The following is an 18,264-nucleotide window of genomic DNA, read 5'->3' as shown; positions in this document are numbered from 1 at the left end:
CCCCAAACTCCTCAGCTCCACCCCAGAGCCTGCAGCCCCAGCTGGAACCTTCACCCCCCCTCCACACCCTACTCCCCTGCCCCAGCCCAGAGCCCCCTCCTGCACCCTGAACTCCTCATTTCTGGCCCCACCCTGGAGCCCACACTTCCAACCAGAGCCCTCACCCCCTTCCGCACCCCAACCCCAATTTTCTGTGCATTCATGGCCCGCCATACAATTTCTATTCCTAGATGTGGCCCTCGGGCCAAAAAGTTTGCCCACCCCTGCTTTAGCTGGTAGCAAGGAAAACAGAACATTGAATTCAGGCCTTGCCAGGTGCAGTAAGTGAAGCAGCAAAATTATTTTCATCTTCCTTATTTTCAAATATATTTGTCTAAATGCTTAAGCTAAATGTGGATTCTGTAAGTAACTTGAGAACTTAAGGTCAGATTGTGATTCTATTACTCATAGTGGTGAGCAGCTACTCACATAAGGTATGCCATTGATTTCAGTGGAAGTACTCACATGAGTAACTACTAACTAACATGAATAAAGGGATCACAACATGGCCCTTCAACATTATAGTGTAATTTTTAAGCATTTCATTTTACCTTTATGAACTGCACCTTTTGATAAACTCCAGGTCCATTTCAGGCAATCTTGCTCCCACTTGAAGCCCATGAGAATATGAGCAACATCAGGAGCTTTGATAGCCACCTTATTCTAATCAAAGTATTTCACAATGGTTAACTCATTTACCTGATCTTATCCTTGGTCTCCATCCTCTTTTTTCATGTGATCTTTTCCTGCTAAGAACATGAAGCAGACATTGAATTTATAAATTAAACAAATTATTTTTTTATCTTCTCTGCTTGAGTGTCGTCGTCTCTTTCTCTTTAAATGCACTCCAGAAAGCCCAATCTTATGAAACCCCACTCACTGTTCACTCCATCCCTTATCTCCGAAATGTGGCTGTGCTTCTGACTGACTGCTCTTTATCCAGATTCCTTGTCAAACCTCCTGCTCTCAGTTGTTCAGCATGCTTGCTTGTCTCATTTTCAGCAACAATGGTACTTGGCAAGCACAGAGATCTTGGTTTCTTTCTGCAACTTTAACTGAATTCACACCATTTTCTTCTGTAACTGATTTTTGTCCATTTTGTGGAGAGAGAGTGAGAATGTGAAAGATGTTGTTCCTGTTTTCCTTTTCCTTCTTTTTACAGGAAGCTGAGACAATGTTGGAACCAAAGTCTGCCCTGTCTTAGCTCTCTGGTCTGCTAGCAGCCACTTCTTAATATCAGCTCTTGAGTCCTGAAAGAAGAAAAAGAAATGAGAGAGGAGAGTGACGTTAATATGGAGAGGAATTAAACTGAAGGGCATGAAAAAGTCGTTTTCTCTGAGGACATAGCTGCATTTCCTAGTGAGTCATGTTTCTAATTATAAATGACCCTGTGCATTACAGTACTTGCAAGCACGTGGAGGGCAGAAACAGAGCTATGCCTTTTTCTCCCCACACACACTACTGTAAGTATACTGACTAAGAGGCAGGTTTTCACTTTCTCCCTCTGCCTCATTATGTGCTGGAAAAGGCTCTTGGAGAACCTAAGAGCCCCATGAAGGGTTTTGGGCAGAATACTTTTGAAGAGTTGTTTTGCCCTTGGAATAAACTAGACTGCAGACAGAGGAGGCGATTAGCTAGACTGCAGCTAGGTTTACAGGGGAGGATACAAAGTCTTCACCTCCTATCCCCACTTCCACTTATATAGGTCATCCTCTAGGTTATGCTGTCCAAACACTCAGTATAGTTTTCAGGAACAATGTACACATTCCTTCAAACTGATACACAGAATTACTGCCATTAGCAACCTGAATAGTGCCTACTTGATGCAACACATCAACTGCCAAATTGCTTAACTGATTCATTCACTATGCATATATAAATGAATTATGCAGTATAAAGCCATTTTTAGCCCTTTCCAACTTCCTACATTTGTTTGCCCAGTGATTTTTTTTCTTCCTCTTGGTTTGTAAAAATGCATTTTGGTTTAAGGGGGAGAATAAGTGAATAGATTCCCCAGTCTTTCACTCTACCGACTCCCCCATTGCAAACACACACATCCCTGATAAGTGGGGTTCATCATACGCCAAGTGGACAATGTTTGTAGAAACTCCTTAAAATATTGACAGCATTTCACTGTTCTGTCTCTGTGCAAATGTAAATTATTTTCTGTGTCTCTGACTGGGCTCTCAGCTAGTAGGTCTTTTCTTAAATGTATAGTCAAACATGTTTGTCTCCAGCTAGCATCTTGGGGACCCATTAGTCACAAATCTAACCAGAAAATAATCGAGGCTGTGCTGTAATATATAAATATGATCATTGTGAAATTATCAGATTAACATGCAAATAATCTGGGTCTTTTTGTTTTGGCTTGAGGTTTTGCATTATTTAGGAATCTATTCAGTTAATTTGTACATGAAAAACAAGGGAATGTAAAACTGAGAGGAATTTTCAGTGGTGCGAGTAGGGCGGTCCGGTCCAGTATGCCGTACCAGTAAGATATTTGTATCCGGTATGCTGTATTGGAAAGACACAGGAGGGGCAGAACGTGGGGCCACCGGGCGGCCCCACATCAGCAGCTCCTCCAGTGTGGCTGTACTGCCTCCAGCCCTGCCTCTCCAGCCCTTCCATGCAGCTGCGTCTCCTGTCTGGGGTCTGTACAGCATCCCCGCCAGAGGATAGGGCTGGGGGCAGTACAGCCGTGCCAGAGGAGCTGCTGGTGTGGGGCCACCCAGCAGCCCCATGTTCTGCTCCTTTCGCTGCTGCAGTTCTGGAGAGTCCTGTGGTTCAGAAGTCTCCAGCGCAGAGGGAGGAGGACAGAGCCCCCACAGGTAATGTGGGATGGATCATGGGGAGGGGACGGGAGAGCATGGGGGCCCTGGGCTGGGGGCGGTGAGGAGTCATGTGGGAGGTCACACACAGAGGTCACATGCCTCCCTTTGTGTCCCTCCCATGAATGCACTGTACCGGTAAGAAATTAATTCTACTTGCACCGCTGGTGATTTTGGAAATGGCATTCCCAGTGTAATGTCTTTGCAAATAAAATCTGGCACATATACTTTTCCAGGCCTTTCAATAAGTGGGTTCAGCTTGTTTTTCTGTCTGTACAAATGTTTCAATATTTGTATAGCATAGAGTCCAACAGAAAAGTAACACAATCTTAGGTGCTACTTAATTATTTACAACCATTTATGCAAATCAAGGAAAATCTTGCCCCAACCTTCATGGATGTGGAGAACTCCACAGAATGTGAAACTGGTGCAATTCTACTGCAGAGGGAGACAGGGTCTAGGGAGGTCACACATAGGTTGTGCACCTTCTTTGCAGTGGAAAGCTCAACAATTCAGGGGTTCCCTGTGCACTGTGGTGCAGGAGCACTTGGAAGTCAAGACAAGGGAGAGCCAGCAGAAGGGCAGGGCCAAGGTATATACTTTCCCCAAAAAATCTGCAGAAGAAAATAACTTATGAGAAATTTCAGGATGATTAATTTAGTTTTGACCATCTTGGCTAGTGGGAATGTCAAAAAACAAGCTGAGAATAGAAAGCTAATCACAACCTTAACTATTGAAAGACCATCTCTCCATAATTAATGGGTAACACACTTTCCCAGAAGCTATTCTCCATTTCTATGCTCGGTTTAACATGGGTTTTCCTTTATTATGTTGATCTAGGGAAATTGTTTGACTTCATTTTTGATTTTGTGCCCAACACTGTACATGACCTGAATGCTGAAAAGGAGGTATGCTTTACAATACTCAAACTAAACCCCATTGTCCTGATAATGTATTAATAGCTGTGAGCAATCTATACCCCCTAGGATAAATGAAAAGACAGATGTGCCAGGGAATTCATGTGTTACTCCTATTAGTGTTGAAGTTCCCATGGAAAACAAAAGTACGGACTAGTATTCTTGACAACTGTAGCTAATCAAGGAAATGAGATACTACAATATGCCTAAATGCAGTTTAGATATAATTGATTCACTCAGAAGCCAATTTAGCTGAAGAGGAAGTTAAACCCTGGCCAGTAAAGGCAGATCTACACTGTCAAATTTACATGATAATCCCAAATCCGTTTGGTTTTGCCTGTGTAGATGGGATCAAGTGGTGGTGTAACCATGTTACTGGATCAAATTACAACCCTGATGAACATAATGATATGATTCTAGTAATGTTTCCCATGGTAGAGAAGAGAGACAGAACTTGGTTGTCAGCTACTAGACACAGACAGACCCTGTAGCGTTCCCTGGTTCTCTAGCTCTCTGACTGCTTAATATGACCATATAAAGTCTTCCTAAGTGCTGGCCTGGACAAAATAGTCATGGAAGGATTGCTGTCTACACCCCTGCCATGTCTCTGCCATGTAAGTTGTTTAACTGATACAGATAGGCCCTAAACCTCCTTCCAGTGCATCACACAAATTTAATTAAAGAAAAGATAATCCCCAACATTTAGGGCTTTACTTTTAAAAACAGTCTTCAATTTTGCAGATGCCTGCAATTAATTGTGGATGTGAAGTTACAGGCATAGATACTAATGTTTAGATGTTAAATTACTTAATTTTGCCTGCGTAGACATTGAAATTTTAGTAGTTGTGCCCACAATTCACTATGCCTGATACTGGAGGCTCATTTGATAACCTCCCGCTGCCCCCTTCATGCCTCTACAAATTGGAACCACTGTATGTAATATACATGCTAGATGCATCTGAAGAAGTGAGGTTTTTTACCCATGAAAGCTTATGCCCAAATAAATCTGTTAGTCTTTAAGCTGCCACCGGACTTCTTGTTGTTTTTGTGGATACAGACTAACACAGCTACCCCCAATACATGCTAGATGTTGTAATTCACTTCAAAGTAACTCTTAAAATAGAAATCAAAATCTTTAAAACCTCAACTTGGAGCCTGGGGAGCATACACAGCAGAGCCCATAAAATTACTGAACACAGTCCAAAGTCTAGAGGAGGTGGGAATTTGTGAACAAAGGGAACATGGTACTAATACAATGTATGATTTATACAGTTTATAAGTACAACTGATCACAGAATCACGACTGATTTATGTTGACTTCTTCTGGTATGAACTAGGCCATGAGGATCCCAGTGGAAAAAGTCCACAGTGGTGTGCCCTCAAATAGAATAGCAATAAGGGGCAGTACAGCTAAAAGGATGAGTTGTGCTAGCCAGGTCAGCTGCTTGACTAGGGTGGCGGGTGCATGTGCATATTCAGAGCATCCACTGAGCAGCCTCCATTAGGTAAGTTCATGTGGAACCTTGGCTGCAACTGCATCTGTCATCAACAAAGTGGAAACTCCAAGTTATGGCATGGTCAGTAACCCAGGACCAGCTACATCTCCATGCAGCACTAATGGGGAAGGATCTGGCCCACAGTATGGAGGGGAGAAAAGCACAATTGTTTTATTTAATAACATTTCCCCAAAAGCAAAAAAGGGTTGAACAGCAAATTGTACATTGAATGATACTGTGCAACTCATATTTGAGCCAGAGTGGTTTCATATTGTGGTGTGAAGGTTTTACCCGCAAAAATGGTGTCCACTGTGACACATGCTAAAAACATGTACTTAACCATGATATTGAGCCTGAGAGTGTGGGGAAAATAGATCTTTGAAAGAGAAAATACAGGTAAAGATTAGCAAACATAAGTACTGAACAATGAGATGACAGAAGCAGCATGGTCTAGCAGATAGCGCATAGGACTAGAAGCCAAGAGAGTTTTAGTCTCTATTCTGACATCAATTTGTGTGGCCTTTGGCAACTTATTTAAACTGTCTGGGCCATGTTATCTCATTTACTCCATTATAAATATGGAGAAGCTCCATTGTCTTCAAGAAAGAAAGAAAGAAAGAAAGAAAGACTGGAATCTTCAGCTCAGTTACAGAAATAGCAACTGTGTTTCAGGCACAACAGGGTGTAGAAGCTTGCATAGTAACTGCTTACAAAGTGTCTGACTCCGGCCGATATCCGAATACTAGCTATATACCAAAACATATGTAACTTTAAATGTACATCCTTCATCAAAACAAATGGGATAAAGAATGACACTATAAAAATACAACCTGTGAATCTTTTGTATTAGAAACAAAGAAATTTAACTACAAAATGGAGTACCCAGGTATCAAAGTACTTGTAGAAAGATGTACAATTTAAAGATTTACTGTAAAAAGCATGCCAGCTAGCTTCAAAGAGAATTCACAGTCAAGGTTACTGCAGCTATTGTACAAATGTACAGAATTTTGCTTTTCATAGATAATTGTCCTATAAATCACAGGCAGAAACTTGAAACAGCTCTGACAGGGTGTAATACAATAAGATGCCAGTAAGCAAAATGTGCTGGAATGGGAATTGTCACAGTCTTAATATGCTTATTGTCGGGGCAGCAAAATCAAATGAAATTTGTGGGCCTGATCCTCAGCTGCTGCAAATCAGTGTTGCTAGTTGAGGACATGACTGTATATTGTATAGCTATTCATAAAGAAAATATTATTTCACAATCTGTCATGATAATTTCAAAAATTATAATATTTAAATAATAAATTACCCAAGAATTTAAAAAAAAATATAGCCAAACTATAGTCTTGTTCATTTTCCCATCTGAGACCAGTTGAACATTTTTCTACCCCAAATTAGCATTTTTTCCAGAGTGCATTCAGTGTAGCGGGAGTTGCTGCCTTTTGATGAAATATGAAAAATGCAGGCAAAAATGCCAGTATTTATCATAGAAATTTCTGACAAGGTAAAGGACTGATCTTATAGTCCTATTGTCCCCAGTGCTGGTCTTTTGTAAGCAAGCAGAATTGGTATGGGAGTAAGACTGGAATTAATTCCTCTTAGGTCACAAAACAGCAGTAAAATTATTATATGACAACTACAGTCTCAGGGCTGCAACAACCTCTGTGATTTCCATGGGAGTTCAGCCATTGGGCCCTATAGTCACAAATTCATCAAACCTCCCTCAGCTAGTGAGGATGGAAGCATATTCTCCAGGAAAAACAAGGTTTGGAGCTCTCACCCCCAATACCGCTGCCTCCCAGGACTTCTGCACCCATTGTGGGGTGAGAAAATTTGCCCATTGACTTTCTTCTCCTGAGTAAAGAGTGCAGGATCAGGTCCAAAATAAATTTTAGGGAGAACTCTGAGGCTATAGGCAAAGTTTTACTAGTGGATTTTATTATTTGTATTGGCGTAGCACCTAGCAACCCCAGTCACAGACTAGGACCCCATTGTGCTAACAAAAAGACAGTTCCTTTGCCAAAAATCTTATAATGTAAGTATAAGACGAGACGAGTTAATACAGGCAGGTGAGCACACAGAAACAATGTTTTCATCTTGGGTAACGTTTTTCCAGACTTTTCTGTATACATTTTTATGCTTCACCATCAGAGGATACCACAAGTGAAAGTCCTGCTCTTTCCTCTACCTCAAAGGTGTTAAATTAACTGACTTCAGGATTACTCTAATTATTCCCAGTGAAATACTTTTCATTATTACTGCAACAAAGATGGCAAGTCCCAGTAGCAATCAGGAAAGAATAATGTTATCATCAAAGGTTACAGAGGCTGTGGAAATGTTGTGGAATTTGTTGTCCTATCATTGCTCCATGGAAGAATACAACTAAAATAAATAAACATGACTAAATAGGAGCCACATTGAGAAGACCAGGACCAGAAGGAGAAGGGGGCTAAACCTCAGCCATTGGGACAATCTGTATTCCTGATAGAAGAAGCTAAGAATAACCCCACAGTTCTATATAAACAAAATATGATGAACAGAAATGTATTGCACATTAACACTGCAGTACTTTAATTTCAAACCTGCTCTAAGTCTGTACTTCACAGAAATGTTTCTGAGACCAAACACCAGATCAAAACTACTCCTCTAACAGAAGATGTTTGGATCAAGTACAGAGGACGGTATTTACTCTTAGGAAATGTAGGTTTGGGTTAAGTCAAGCAAAAGTTTCCTTATCAATTTTATTTTATATTTCCAGAGAGTTTATGAGAGTGCAAACCTTGAAGAGGAGTAGATGATTCTGACACGAGGGATTTGCAATATTGCAGTTAGGGAGAAAAAGGGAAGTATTTCTTAAGAGGGTGTGAACATGCTCAAGGATGTGACTACTCTGAAACCACTTCCTAAAGGGGTTGCTAATTTACAATTTATAGGGAGTGAAGGCACATAAAGGAGATATTAAACTGTGCACTAATTATCACCCAGTTAAGCTGACATCACATGCTATGAAAGCATGGAAGAAGATGACTGAAAGGCATCTAAGTGGCAAAGCTGAAATTTAGAAGAGTCAGTATGGGTTTATGATGGGAAGGAGGAAAACTGCTCTACACATCCTCACGGAGAAGTTAAGAGAAAAGAGACAGAAAAGTCTCTGTGGACTTGGAGAAGGTGTACGATTGTATAACAAGAGAATTGGTTTGCTGGAGCTTGCGACGGAGAGGCGTGCCAGAAGGACATGTCTGTCTTAACACCATAGAACTTCCCCAAAATAATTCCTAGAGCATATCTTTTAGAAAAACATCCAAGCTTCATTTTAAAACTATCAGTCACGGAGACTCCACCATGAACTTTGGTAAATTGTTCCAATAGTTAATTACACTCACCATTAAAAATGCATGCCTTATTTCCAGTTTGAATTTGTCTAGCTTCATCTTCCAGCCATTGGATCAAGTTATACCTTTCTCTGCTAGACTGAAGAGTCCATTATTAAATATTTGTATTTCTTCCCAGCATAGAGTCCCCCATCTGTAAGTCTGACCTACATTCTTTATTTGTAGATGTATGTATTTACCTGTATTAAAATGGATATTGTTTGCTTGTACTCAGCTTACCAAGCAATCCAGATTGCTCTGAAATCAGTTACCTGTTTTCTTCATTATTTAACATTCCCCCAATTTTTGTGTCATCTGCAAATTTGTCAGTGATGATTTTATGTTATTTTTCAGGTCACTGATAATTTTTTTAATAGCATACGGCCAAGAACCAATCCCTACAGGATCCAGCTGCAAACACACACACTCAGTGATGATTCCCTAGTTACCGTTATATTTTGAGACCTATCAGTTAGACAATCTTTAATGCATTTACTGTGTGCCATGTTAATTTTATATCATTCTATTGTTTTTAATCGAAATGTTATGTGGTACCAAGTCAAATGCTTTACAGAAGTCTATGTATATTATGTCAACATTACTACCTTTATCAACCAAACTTGTATTCTCGTTAACAAAAAATCAAGTTAGTTTGATGGAACCTACTTTCCAAAAACACATGTTGATTTGCATTAATTTAATTCTTTATTAACTAAGTCCCATATCAGCTACTCCATTATTTTGCCTGGGATGAATGTCATGCTGAAAGGCCTTTAATTACCTGAGTCATCCTGCTTACCCTTTTTAAAAATTGGCACAACATTAGCTTTCTTTCAGTCCTCTGGAAATTCCCTAGTGCCCCAAGACTTATTGAAAAGCTACATGAACTGTCTAGCAAGCTCCTCAGCCAGCTCTTTAAAACTCTAGGATGCAAGTTATCTGGACCTGCTGATTTTAAAATGTCTAATTTTAGTAGCTTTTATTTAATATTCTCCACAGGTACTAGTGGAATGGAAAGAATGTTATCAGCATACAATGAGACCATATCATCTGTTTTTTCCCCAAATATAGAACAGAAATATTTTTTGAACACTTCTGCATTTTATGCATTATTATTGATAATTCTACCATTTCCATTTAGTAATGGACCAATGCTATTGTCAGAATTCATTTTGTTCCAAAGATATTTTTAAAACTCTTTATTGTCCTTAACTCTGCTGGTCATAGATTTCTCTGTATGTTTCTTGGCTTCCCATATTAATTTTTTACAATTCCTAACTTCTTTACTATCAACTTCCTCTCTCTTCCACTTGTTATATATTTTATTTTTTACAGCTTTCTTTGCTTCCCCTCAAACCAGGTCAGTTTTTTAACCAGTACAGTCTTCTTCTTCAATAGTGGAATTGTAGTTTTTGGGGCATCTAGTAAAGTGTTCCTAAATTATTCCCAATTATCATTCACATTTTTCTGATTAAATTCTGCCTCCCAGCTGATTTGGCTCATAATTATCTTCAGCTTTGTGAAATTGAGGCACAAAGAGAGAGTGTGTGTGTGTATATTTTATATATATATATATATATATATATATATAAAAACTGGTCTGGACTTTATTCTGCTTGCTCATTGTAAATGTAATCAAGTCATGATCACTTGTACCTAAGCTACCATTAATTTTTAGTTCTGTGATCAGTTCCTCTTTATCTGTTAGGATAAGGTCTAAAAAAACAATTCCCCTTTGTTAGCTGCAATACTTTTAGAGTTAGAAAATTGTCAGTGATAATGTTTAGAAATTCCAAGGATGTTTTAGTGCTGGCAGCATGAGACCTCCAGCATGTCACTCAAATAGAAATTCCTCATGACCACACAGCTTTTTATCCTACATATTATAGATAGGTGCATAATGAGTTAGTCATCCGGTTTCCCAGTATGATTTGGTGGCATGTAGCAGAAACCAGCTAGTGCTGCATCTTGTGATTTCTGTGTTAGGACATTGATCTATAAGCATCTTTCTTCCAAGTTATCAGTGACTCAGAAACAGGTAATGCCACTTTTGACATAGAGTGCCACCTCCCACCTCTTTTGCCCACTTGATCCTTCCTAAATAGGTTATAATGATTGATTTTAACATTCCACTAATGTGAATCATCCCACCAAGTTTCAGTAATCCCAACTAGATCAAATTTATGCTCATAAAATCAGCAATTCCATCATACACATAAGTGAAAATATACAAACGGAACCGCCTTGGAATATGCTGTCCGCCGATTACTTAGTGATATGTGAATAAGATTGTGAGACTCTGCAAACCAACCTTGAACAGTGGCAACACAGTTTTGAGCAGGTGAGACTTAGAGTGAACATTGGTAAAACTGAGGCTATGATAACAAAGGGAAGGGACCCACCATCAAGGATATTACCAGCGAGAGCTAAGTAGAGTGTAAGAATTTACATACCTAGGATCAATTGTTGAGGATAATGGTGCCCTCCTGTGTGATGTCCAGCATTGTATTAAAGCTTCTTGGTGCAAACGACAGGAGCTGACTTCAGTTTTCTATGACAAAAAGAGGCCAATAAAAGTTAAAAAACACATTGTATAAAACTATAATTTGACTCATCCTAATGTATGGAACAGAGACTTAGCCAACCACAAGAAAATAAATCAGAATGTTCTCCACCACGGAGATGTAGCTGCTGAGATGGTCAAATGGTTGGACGCTCCATGATAGGAAACAACATAAAATTGTGAGGAGCCTAATGCAAATTGCCCCAATTGAAGCTAAACTGAGGGAAGCTAGGCTACATTGATATGGACATGTCCAGCAGAGACCCAAGAGTTATATTTATAAGATGGCCCTTCCCATGATCTTGGATGGAAGACGACTACAGGAGGAGACCAAAGACTTGGTACCTGGATATCAGTGGACCTTAGAGAGACCAATTTGCACAACAGTCAGGCATACAATCATGGGTTTTGGAAGAAGGCTATAAAAGTCGCCGACGCCAAATAGGGGCGTGGCAAGAGAGAAGAAGAAAAAGAGAATAAAGAGCACCTAGATTTCTGAGTGAATGAATTTTCTATTTTTGTTTGCTCTGTCATTATCCGAGATCATCCACTTGATAATATATAAGCATGTATCACTTTCCAGGATATGAGAGAAAGCATTACTGCAGAAGCCACCCCAAGGCAGACAATAGAAAAAGGAACATAGGCCCAGATCCACAAATATATTTAAGCTCCTAACAGTTAAGAGCCTAAATATCTTTGTGGATCTGGGCCAAAATACTTACTAGTGAAAAGGAACATAGTAACAACCTGCTGCCGTCGGAGGTAAAAGAACAACACTGGAGCTCCGGCTGTTGCTGGAGCCAGGTCAACTACCAGGAAGAGGTGCTGGAAAAGGCTCATTTAAAGGGAAAACCCCCAAAAAGACTTTAATTGATAACCATGCAGTTAGAAACCAGGTAGCTTGTAGGGGAAAGACATTGAAGTTCAATCTTTCTGAGAGTTGGGAACAGGTGAAAGACAGCCTGAGCTTGCCAAAAATAGAGTACAGCATGCTCAGGCTAGTACATCATTCTTTTGTTATAATATGTTGTAATAAACATTCAATCTTTTCTGGACAGAGCTGTGCATTCTTTGCTTGAGGTTTACCACTGTACTATCATCTGGCTAGCCTGTCTTTTTTTCTTGCCAAGTTTTTCCCTTAGCTCTTCTGCAAATTGCCAGAAAGCTAAGGAAAGGGAAAGGAGAATGTTGCTACATGCGACTATTTGAACATGGTGTTAAATAGACTGCACTAAGAACCTATTTCCTAGCTTTAGAATGGAAGGGAGAATGGAGCCAGAAATGGTTTACAGAAAAAATTCTGCACAACAGCACCACCATCAGGTTTTATTAATAACCTCGAAATGAAGCAAGGCTGGTGGGAAAAGTGTTACTGATCAAGTGCTATCAAAACCTGACCTCCCACGATGAATGAGTAAATGAATGCTTTTATAAATGCCATCTTGGTCTTTTTTGGTTTTGTTTTGTTTGGGGTTTTGTTTTTTTTTTATTAGATTTTGTTTGGATATAGAAATTAGTACTTTTAACTATCAAAATTGACTCCCGTGAGAACTTTTCTGAAAAGGTAAACCAGAAACCTCAGACATTGGTTGTTTCATATATTACCTTTGGTTGAAGTTCCAATAAGAATATTTTACATAATGGAACTTTTCAAGGTATTATACAAAAGAACATGTATAAATGGTAATATCCAGAATTGATTCCATATGTGTGAAACCAAAATCTTTTTATGTAAAGCCATTTCATCTAAAAAAGTGCCTGAGCTGCATTGAGCAGAAAATTACCATAAAATTTAAGATAAAATTTATTTTAAATATATCATTTCAAATGTATATTTTCTTACCGTGGTCTACTATGCTACTATAAAATCTGAAGAAATGATACTTAATGGTACCTGACTTTATTATCCTGTTTTACCTCCTACAGTTTGTAACATATTAACAAAGAATTCAGTCCTGAATATACTGAAGTAAAATTGTCTGTGTGCTGGGGTGTACCTACCCCACACTGGTTCAGCAGAGGTTATTCACACTTTGTAGGCTGAGAAGGCCACTGGCCATGCTGCCCAAGGAGCCAGGGCCGCTATGGTGATGCTAGAGATTAGGCCACTTGGGCCGCCAAACCCCTATTTTAATTTCCCCACAGCCCAGCAGCCCTCTGACAGGGGTACCTACCCCACGACAGTCAGAACAAATTTACAAAACATTTTGTTACTTGTTTCAGGCTCTCAGATACAATGGTGACATGGTCCAGATGAGTATGCAGACATATTTCCTAAAGTAGAAAAGATACTTCTATTAGGGAGATTGCTTACCTATCAAGGTGATCCATTTCCCAATAATAATATATAAAATAATAATAAATAATAATAATAATAATAATAAAGGCATCCTTTATGTTTATTCTATTGTTATTGCAGACAATACTTTTACAATTATTTAGTTTTTCCATTTCAAGCGCAGGCTCTAGCTATATTTAAGACCTCCTACTTAGTCACATCCTGGTTGAATATGTGAACTCACATGCCTTTCAAGTCCTTCAAGAACTGACTTCCTTAAAAGAAATGAGGCATGGTAATGTTGTGCTGTTGGAATATCTTGGTTCTTTTCCTACTTTGACACAGACTTGCACTGTCACCTTATGCAAATCACTTAATATCTCTGTGTCTTTGTTTCCTCATCTTTAAAATGAGGGATAAAGTAATAATATAGTTTCATAGAGTTTAAGGACAGAAGGGACTATTAGATTCTGTAGTCTGACTTCCTGCATATCACAGACCATAAATTTAATCCAAATACTCATAGACTGAGCCTGATTACTCTAGTTTAGTGGTTCTCAACCAGGGGTATGTGTACCCCTGGGGGTACTCAGAGGTCTTCCAGGGGGTACATCAACTCATCTAGATATTTGCCTAGTTTTATAACAGACTACATAAAAAGCACTAGCAAAGTCAGTACAAACTAACATTTCATAGACAATGATTTATTTATACTGCTCTGTATAGTATACACTGAAATGTAAGTACAGTATTTATACTCCAATTGATTTATTTTATAATTATATGGTAAAAATGAGAAAGTAAGCAATTTTTCAGTAATAGTGTGCTGTGACATGTTTGAATTTTTATGTATGAATTTATAAGTTTTTAAGTGAGGTGAAACTTGAGAGTATACAAGACAAATCAGACTCCTGAAAGGGGTACAGTAGTCTGGAAAGGTTGAGAGCCGCTGCTCTAGTTGAATTAAAGCATTTTAGTTCTCAGGAAACTTTTTTTGTGCCAAAAGGTAGAGGACAGGAGAGACTGAGGTCTCAGCAATGCCAAAGGCCCCGGTGGTGGCTGGAAATTATTAGGTAAAATATGCCCAGGTGATCCCAGCAAGTGATGCAGGCTCCACACAGCAGAAGAGGGCAAAAACCCCCAACATCCCTGCCAATCTGACCTGGGGGGAAATTCCTTCCCAACCCCAAATCTGGTGATCAGTTAGACCCTGAGCATGTGAGAAAGACACACCAGCCAGGCATCTAAGATACAGAATTTTCTGTAACACCTCAGAACACCAGCCCACCATAGCTGGTATCCTATCTCCAGCTGTGGAAGATCTCTGATGCTTCAGAGTAAGAAAAGGAAATAAATAAATAGATTACAATTGTGCATCGGGGGAGAGGGGGAGGGAGAATTCCTTCTTGACCTCTGCAGGTGACCAGCTGAAGTCCTGAAGCCTGAGATTAGATTACAGTGATTAACATTATAGTCATCAGTATTAGTATTCATTAATATGCACTGGTGGGCCACGGTGTAGAACTTGTTCCCCTTTAATATCCATTTTAGTCCGTCTCCCCAGTTTGAAAAAACCCTTGAATTTCCCTTCAAAATTTGATTTTAATTTTTTGTTTTGTTTTAACTGTTCTTCAGTGTGCCTTCTTCTATACAGACCTCCTCAGGAAGGTTTCTAGTTCAATGTATGTACCTGTTCACACTGTGGATCTTTTTTTGGATTGGGATTAGAAAGAGCAGAGGGAATGAAGTTCTCATGTGTCATGGAGAAGCCATTATTTCCTTCTTTTTGAATCAAGGCTCACCTTTGCTCCTGTTAGAGTACAGGAGCAATTTTAATGGTCCACCTGATGGATTAGTGAAAGAGGATGGGTTCCAGGTATCTGAGAAAGAATGACAATACAATTCTCTAACACTTTATACACTCCACTATCAAAATGGTAACCCTGAAATACTCCTGCCATTGCATCTCCCTCATAGATCACCTCAGTACACAGATGTTATCTCTCACAGATCCGCAGAAGGAGGGAGATTAAGGTGCTGCTGGCAGAAATTTTGCTCTAAATTAAGATGTGTGTGTCATGAAGACAGCTCATTTTTAAAAAATTATTAGGCTGTGGCTATGATAGCATCAAAGAGGTTTTTCCCTCCACCTCAGCATCTGTAAAGTCCCAAACATCAGAACTTTTCCACATGGTCTTTTCTCAGATACTAAGTTGAGTGTTTCTCAGAGCATGGACAGGTTTCAGAGTAGCAGCCGTGTTAGTCTGTATCCGCAAAAAGAACAGGAGTACTTGTGGCACCTTAGAGACTAACAAATTTATTAGAGCATAAGCTTTGCAACCGAAGAAGTGGGCTGTAGTCCACGAAAGCTTATGCTCTAATAAATTTGTTAGTCTCTAAGGTGCCACAAGTACTCCTGTTCTTTTTTCAGAGCATGGAGTTTTCCCAACTACTTTGCCTACATGATAACTTGGATGCAGACTATATTGGTAGCTAGACTGATGTCTGAAAGAAACAAATACAATTTCTTCTATATTTGAGTTTTGGCCACTCACTAAGTTTATGGATATGTTCTGAGAACTTTAGGCTACAACCTACAATCTAGAATTGTCAACTGGTAAGGAGACTAATAAGGAAACCAGAGGTGTTAGCATAAGACATCACCAATGCTTCCTTTACAGAGGGGAAGTTCTCACTCCTTTAAGAGGTGCTGATAATCAGACCTGTGGTCAAGAAGGCATCTCTTGTCCTCTCTCCAATGACAGTGGCTAGAGCTGCTTGCCTTTTAAAAATAAATACATAAATAAAGATTACTAGGCTGTTTGGTAAGGCAACTTTGTAAGGTCCGAGGCCTTTTTCTGCAGCCACATTAGGACAGCAGCCAAGCAACTATATGCCAAGAAGCAGAATGTCACATCCTCAAATTCCCTCTAAATTAATCAAATTAATATAATATAGGGCTGTTAAGAAGTTGCTCCTGTCCTAATAGTACCCACCATCACCAGATAAAGAAATCTTAAGAAGTTTCAAGAAAACTTTGTTTGATAGCATTCTGTCTGGCAAAGAATCGCTTATCACTTTATTCACTTTGTGATTATACTTCTTTATTGTTTTACCCTTATGGTCTCTACATCTCTATTGTTTATCTGTATTGTTTCTATCTGTTTCTTTGATTGTTTCTGTCTGTTGCATAACTAATTTTGCAAGATTTAAATCAGCTAAGATGGGGTATGATTGGTTAAAGAATTGTTTTACAATATGTTAGGATTGGTCAAAGAATTATTTCGTAATGCTTTAGTAAAGTGATTGGTTAAGGTATAGTTAAGCACGACAAGTTTCACGATATAAACTGGCAACCAACTCCAGGACACAGCCCAATCAGAGCTGCCAGACCTCAACACCCTGCCAACTATATTGAACAGAAGCTGGAGTCCCTGGATGACCTGATCCTGAATAGCCACAAGAACATAAGAACAACCATACTGGGTCAGACCAAAGGTCCATCTAGCCCAGTATCCTGTCTTCCGACAGTGGTCAATGCCAGAAAAAGTTTGTCTGCCTTATTGGGAGTGGTGAGCATTGTATGCTTAGCGTGTGCATTCTGGTTTGGTAACTGTTAATAAATAGAGGTAAAGGATATTACTGTTTAAGGCTCTTTCACTGGTAATAGGTCCCATAAGCCCCCTGAAGGTGACATCCTGAGCCTTAGGAATGGGGGAAGGGTGGGTGCTCTAGAGTGTGCGGGTAACAACTTTGGTAACACCTGGAGGCCTCTGCCTCTCTTCTCTCCTTTGACTCTGGTTTTAGGCCAGCATATGGTATGGAGACAGTGTTGGTCTCACTGGTCAATGATCTCCCAGTGAGGTAATTATATATGTTGACATTTCCATCCCTTGACTTCTGGAGTCTGTCAATCCTGGCAGAGACAGAAATAGTCATACTTGAATAGTTTTGTTCTTTTCAATGGTAAGAAGAGTCAAGTAAAATATCAGGGGAGCTACAATGTTCTACCCTGTCACTCCTCCTGCTCAATGTGTACGAGATGCTGCCAGGCAAAAAGTGAAACCATTATGGTTGCAATGCCTATAGTATGCTGATGAAACTGAGCTCTGGTACATCAGGTCTAAATGGTGCAGACATTTAGGTTTCCTCGTGTCTGGCCATGACTGGAGCTTGGATGAGAGATAGTTGGCTGAAACCCAATCTGGATAAGATAGAAGTGATGTTAGCTGGCTGGGAGAAGCAACTAGAGGAAATAATAATATTTAGAGATGGTGGGCACAGGCGTGCGCACGGGGTGTGCCGGGTGTGCCCAGGCACACCCTAATGCAGGGGTGGGCAAATGGCTCCACTCTCCGGCGTGGCAAGCCGCGGGGTCCGCGCTCCCGGGCCGGAGCGCCTGGCCAAACGCAGCAAGCCGCCGGCCCCTCCCCTGCCTTCCTCCTTCCCCTGGAGCCATGCTGCCGCCCGCGCAGTGCTCTGGGGGCCAGGGCTGCGCACTCCCACGGGGCAGCGTTTGGCTCTGTGGTGAGGCAGACATGCTCCCCGCTCCCCTGGAGCTGTGCCGCCGCGCACAGCGCTCTGGGAGCCGGGGCTGTGCGCTCCCATGGGGCAGTGTTTGGCTCCGCGGGGAGGCTAGGAGCCTCATCTCATGGTAAAGGGTCCGGGGCCAGGGGGTTTGGATAAGGGGTGGGGGCAGTCAGGGGACAGGGTGGGTTGGATAGGGGGTGGGATCCTAGGGGGGGGGGGGTAGAGGTGGGGGGGGG

The 18,264-nt window shown here is 40.4% G+C and overlaps 1 protein-coding gene across 2 annotated transcripts in view; it reads right to left on the bottom strand.

The window, feature by feature from the left end:
* The window catches only part of SACS (sacsin molecular chaperone), a 228,363-nt gene that overhangs the window by 98,142 nt on the left and 111,957 nt on the right, over positions 1 to 18,264 (bottom strand). The window contains exons 8-11 of one of the 2 annotated variants that reach the window (XM_034758747.1): positions 13,435 to 13,494; positions 11,108 to 11,205; positions 920 to 1,289; positions 739 to 788 (exon numbers count right to left, since the gene is read on the bottom strand). In XM_034758747.1, coding sequence (XP_034614638.1) covers positions 739 to 761 — 23 coding nt within the window. In that variant the 5' untranslated portion in view covers positions 762 to 788; positions 920 to 1,289; positions 11,108 to 11,205; positions 13,435 to 13,494. Of the gene's footprint in view, positions 1 to 738; positions 1,290 to 11,107; positions 11,206 to 13,434; positions 13,495 to 18,264 lie in introns of both variants that reach the window. The other variant, XM_034758746.1, reaches the window with a different exon arrangement.

Source organism: Trachemys scripta, chromosome 1 (genome assembly GCF_013100865.1).
Source record: "Trachemys scripta elegans isolate TJP31775 chromosome 1, CAS_Tse_1.0, whole genome shotgun sequence".
NCBI lineage: Eukaryota > Metazoa > Chordata > Testudines > Emydidae > Trachemys > Trachemys scripta.
The sequence above is the reverse complement of the archived record's forward strand: the minus strand, read 5'-3'. Positions and strand labels throughout refer to the sequence as shown.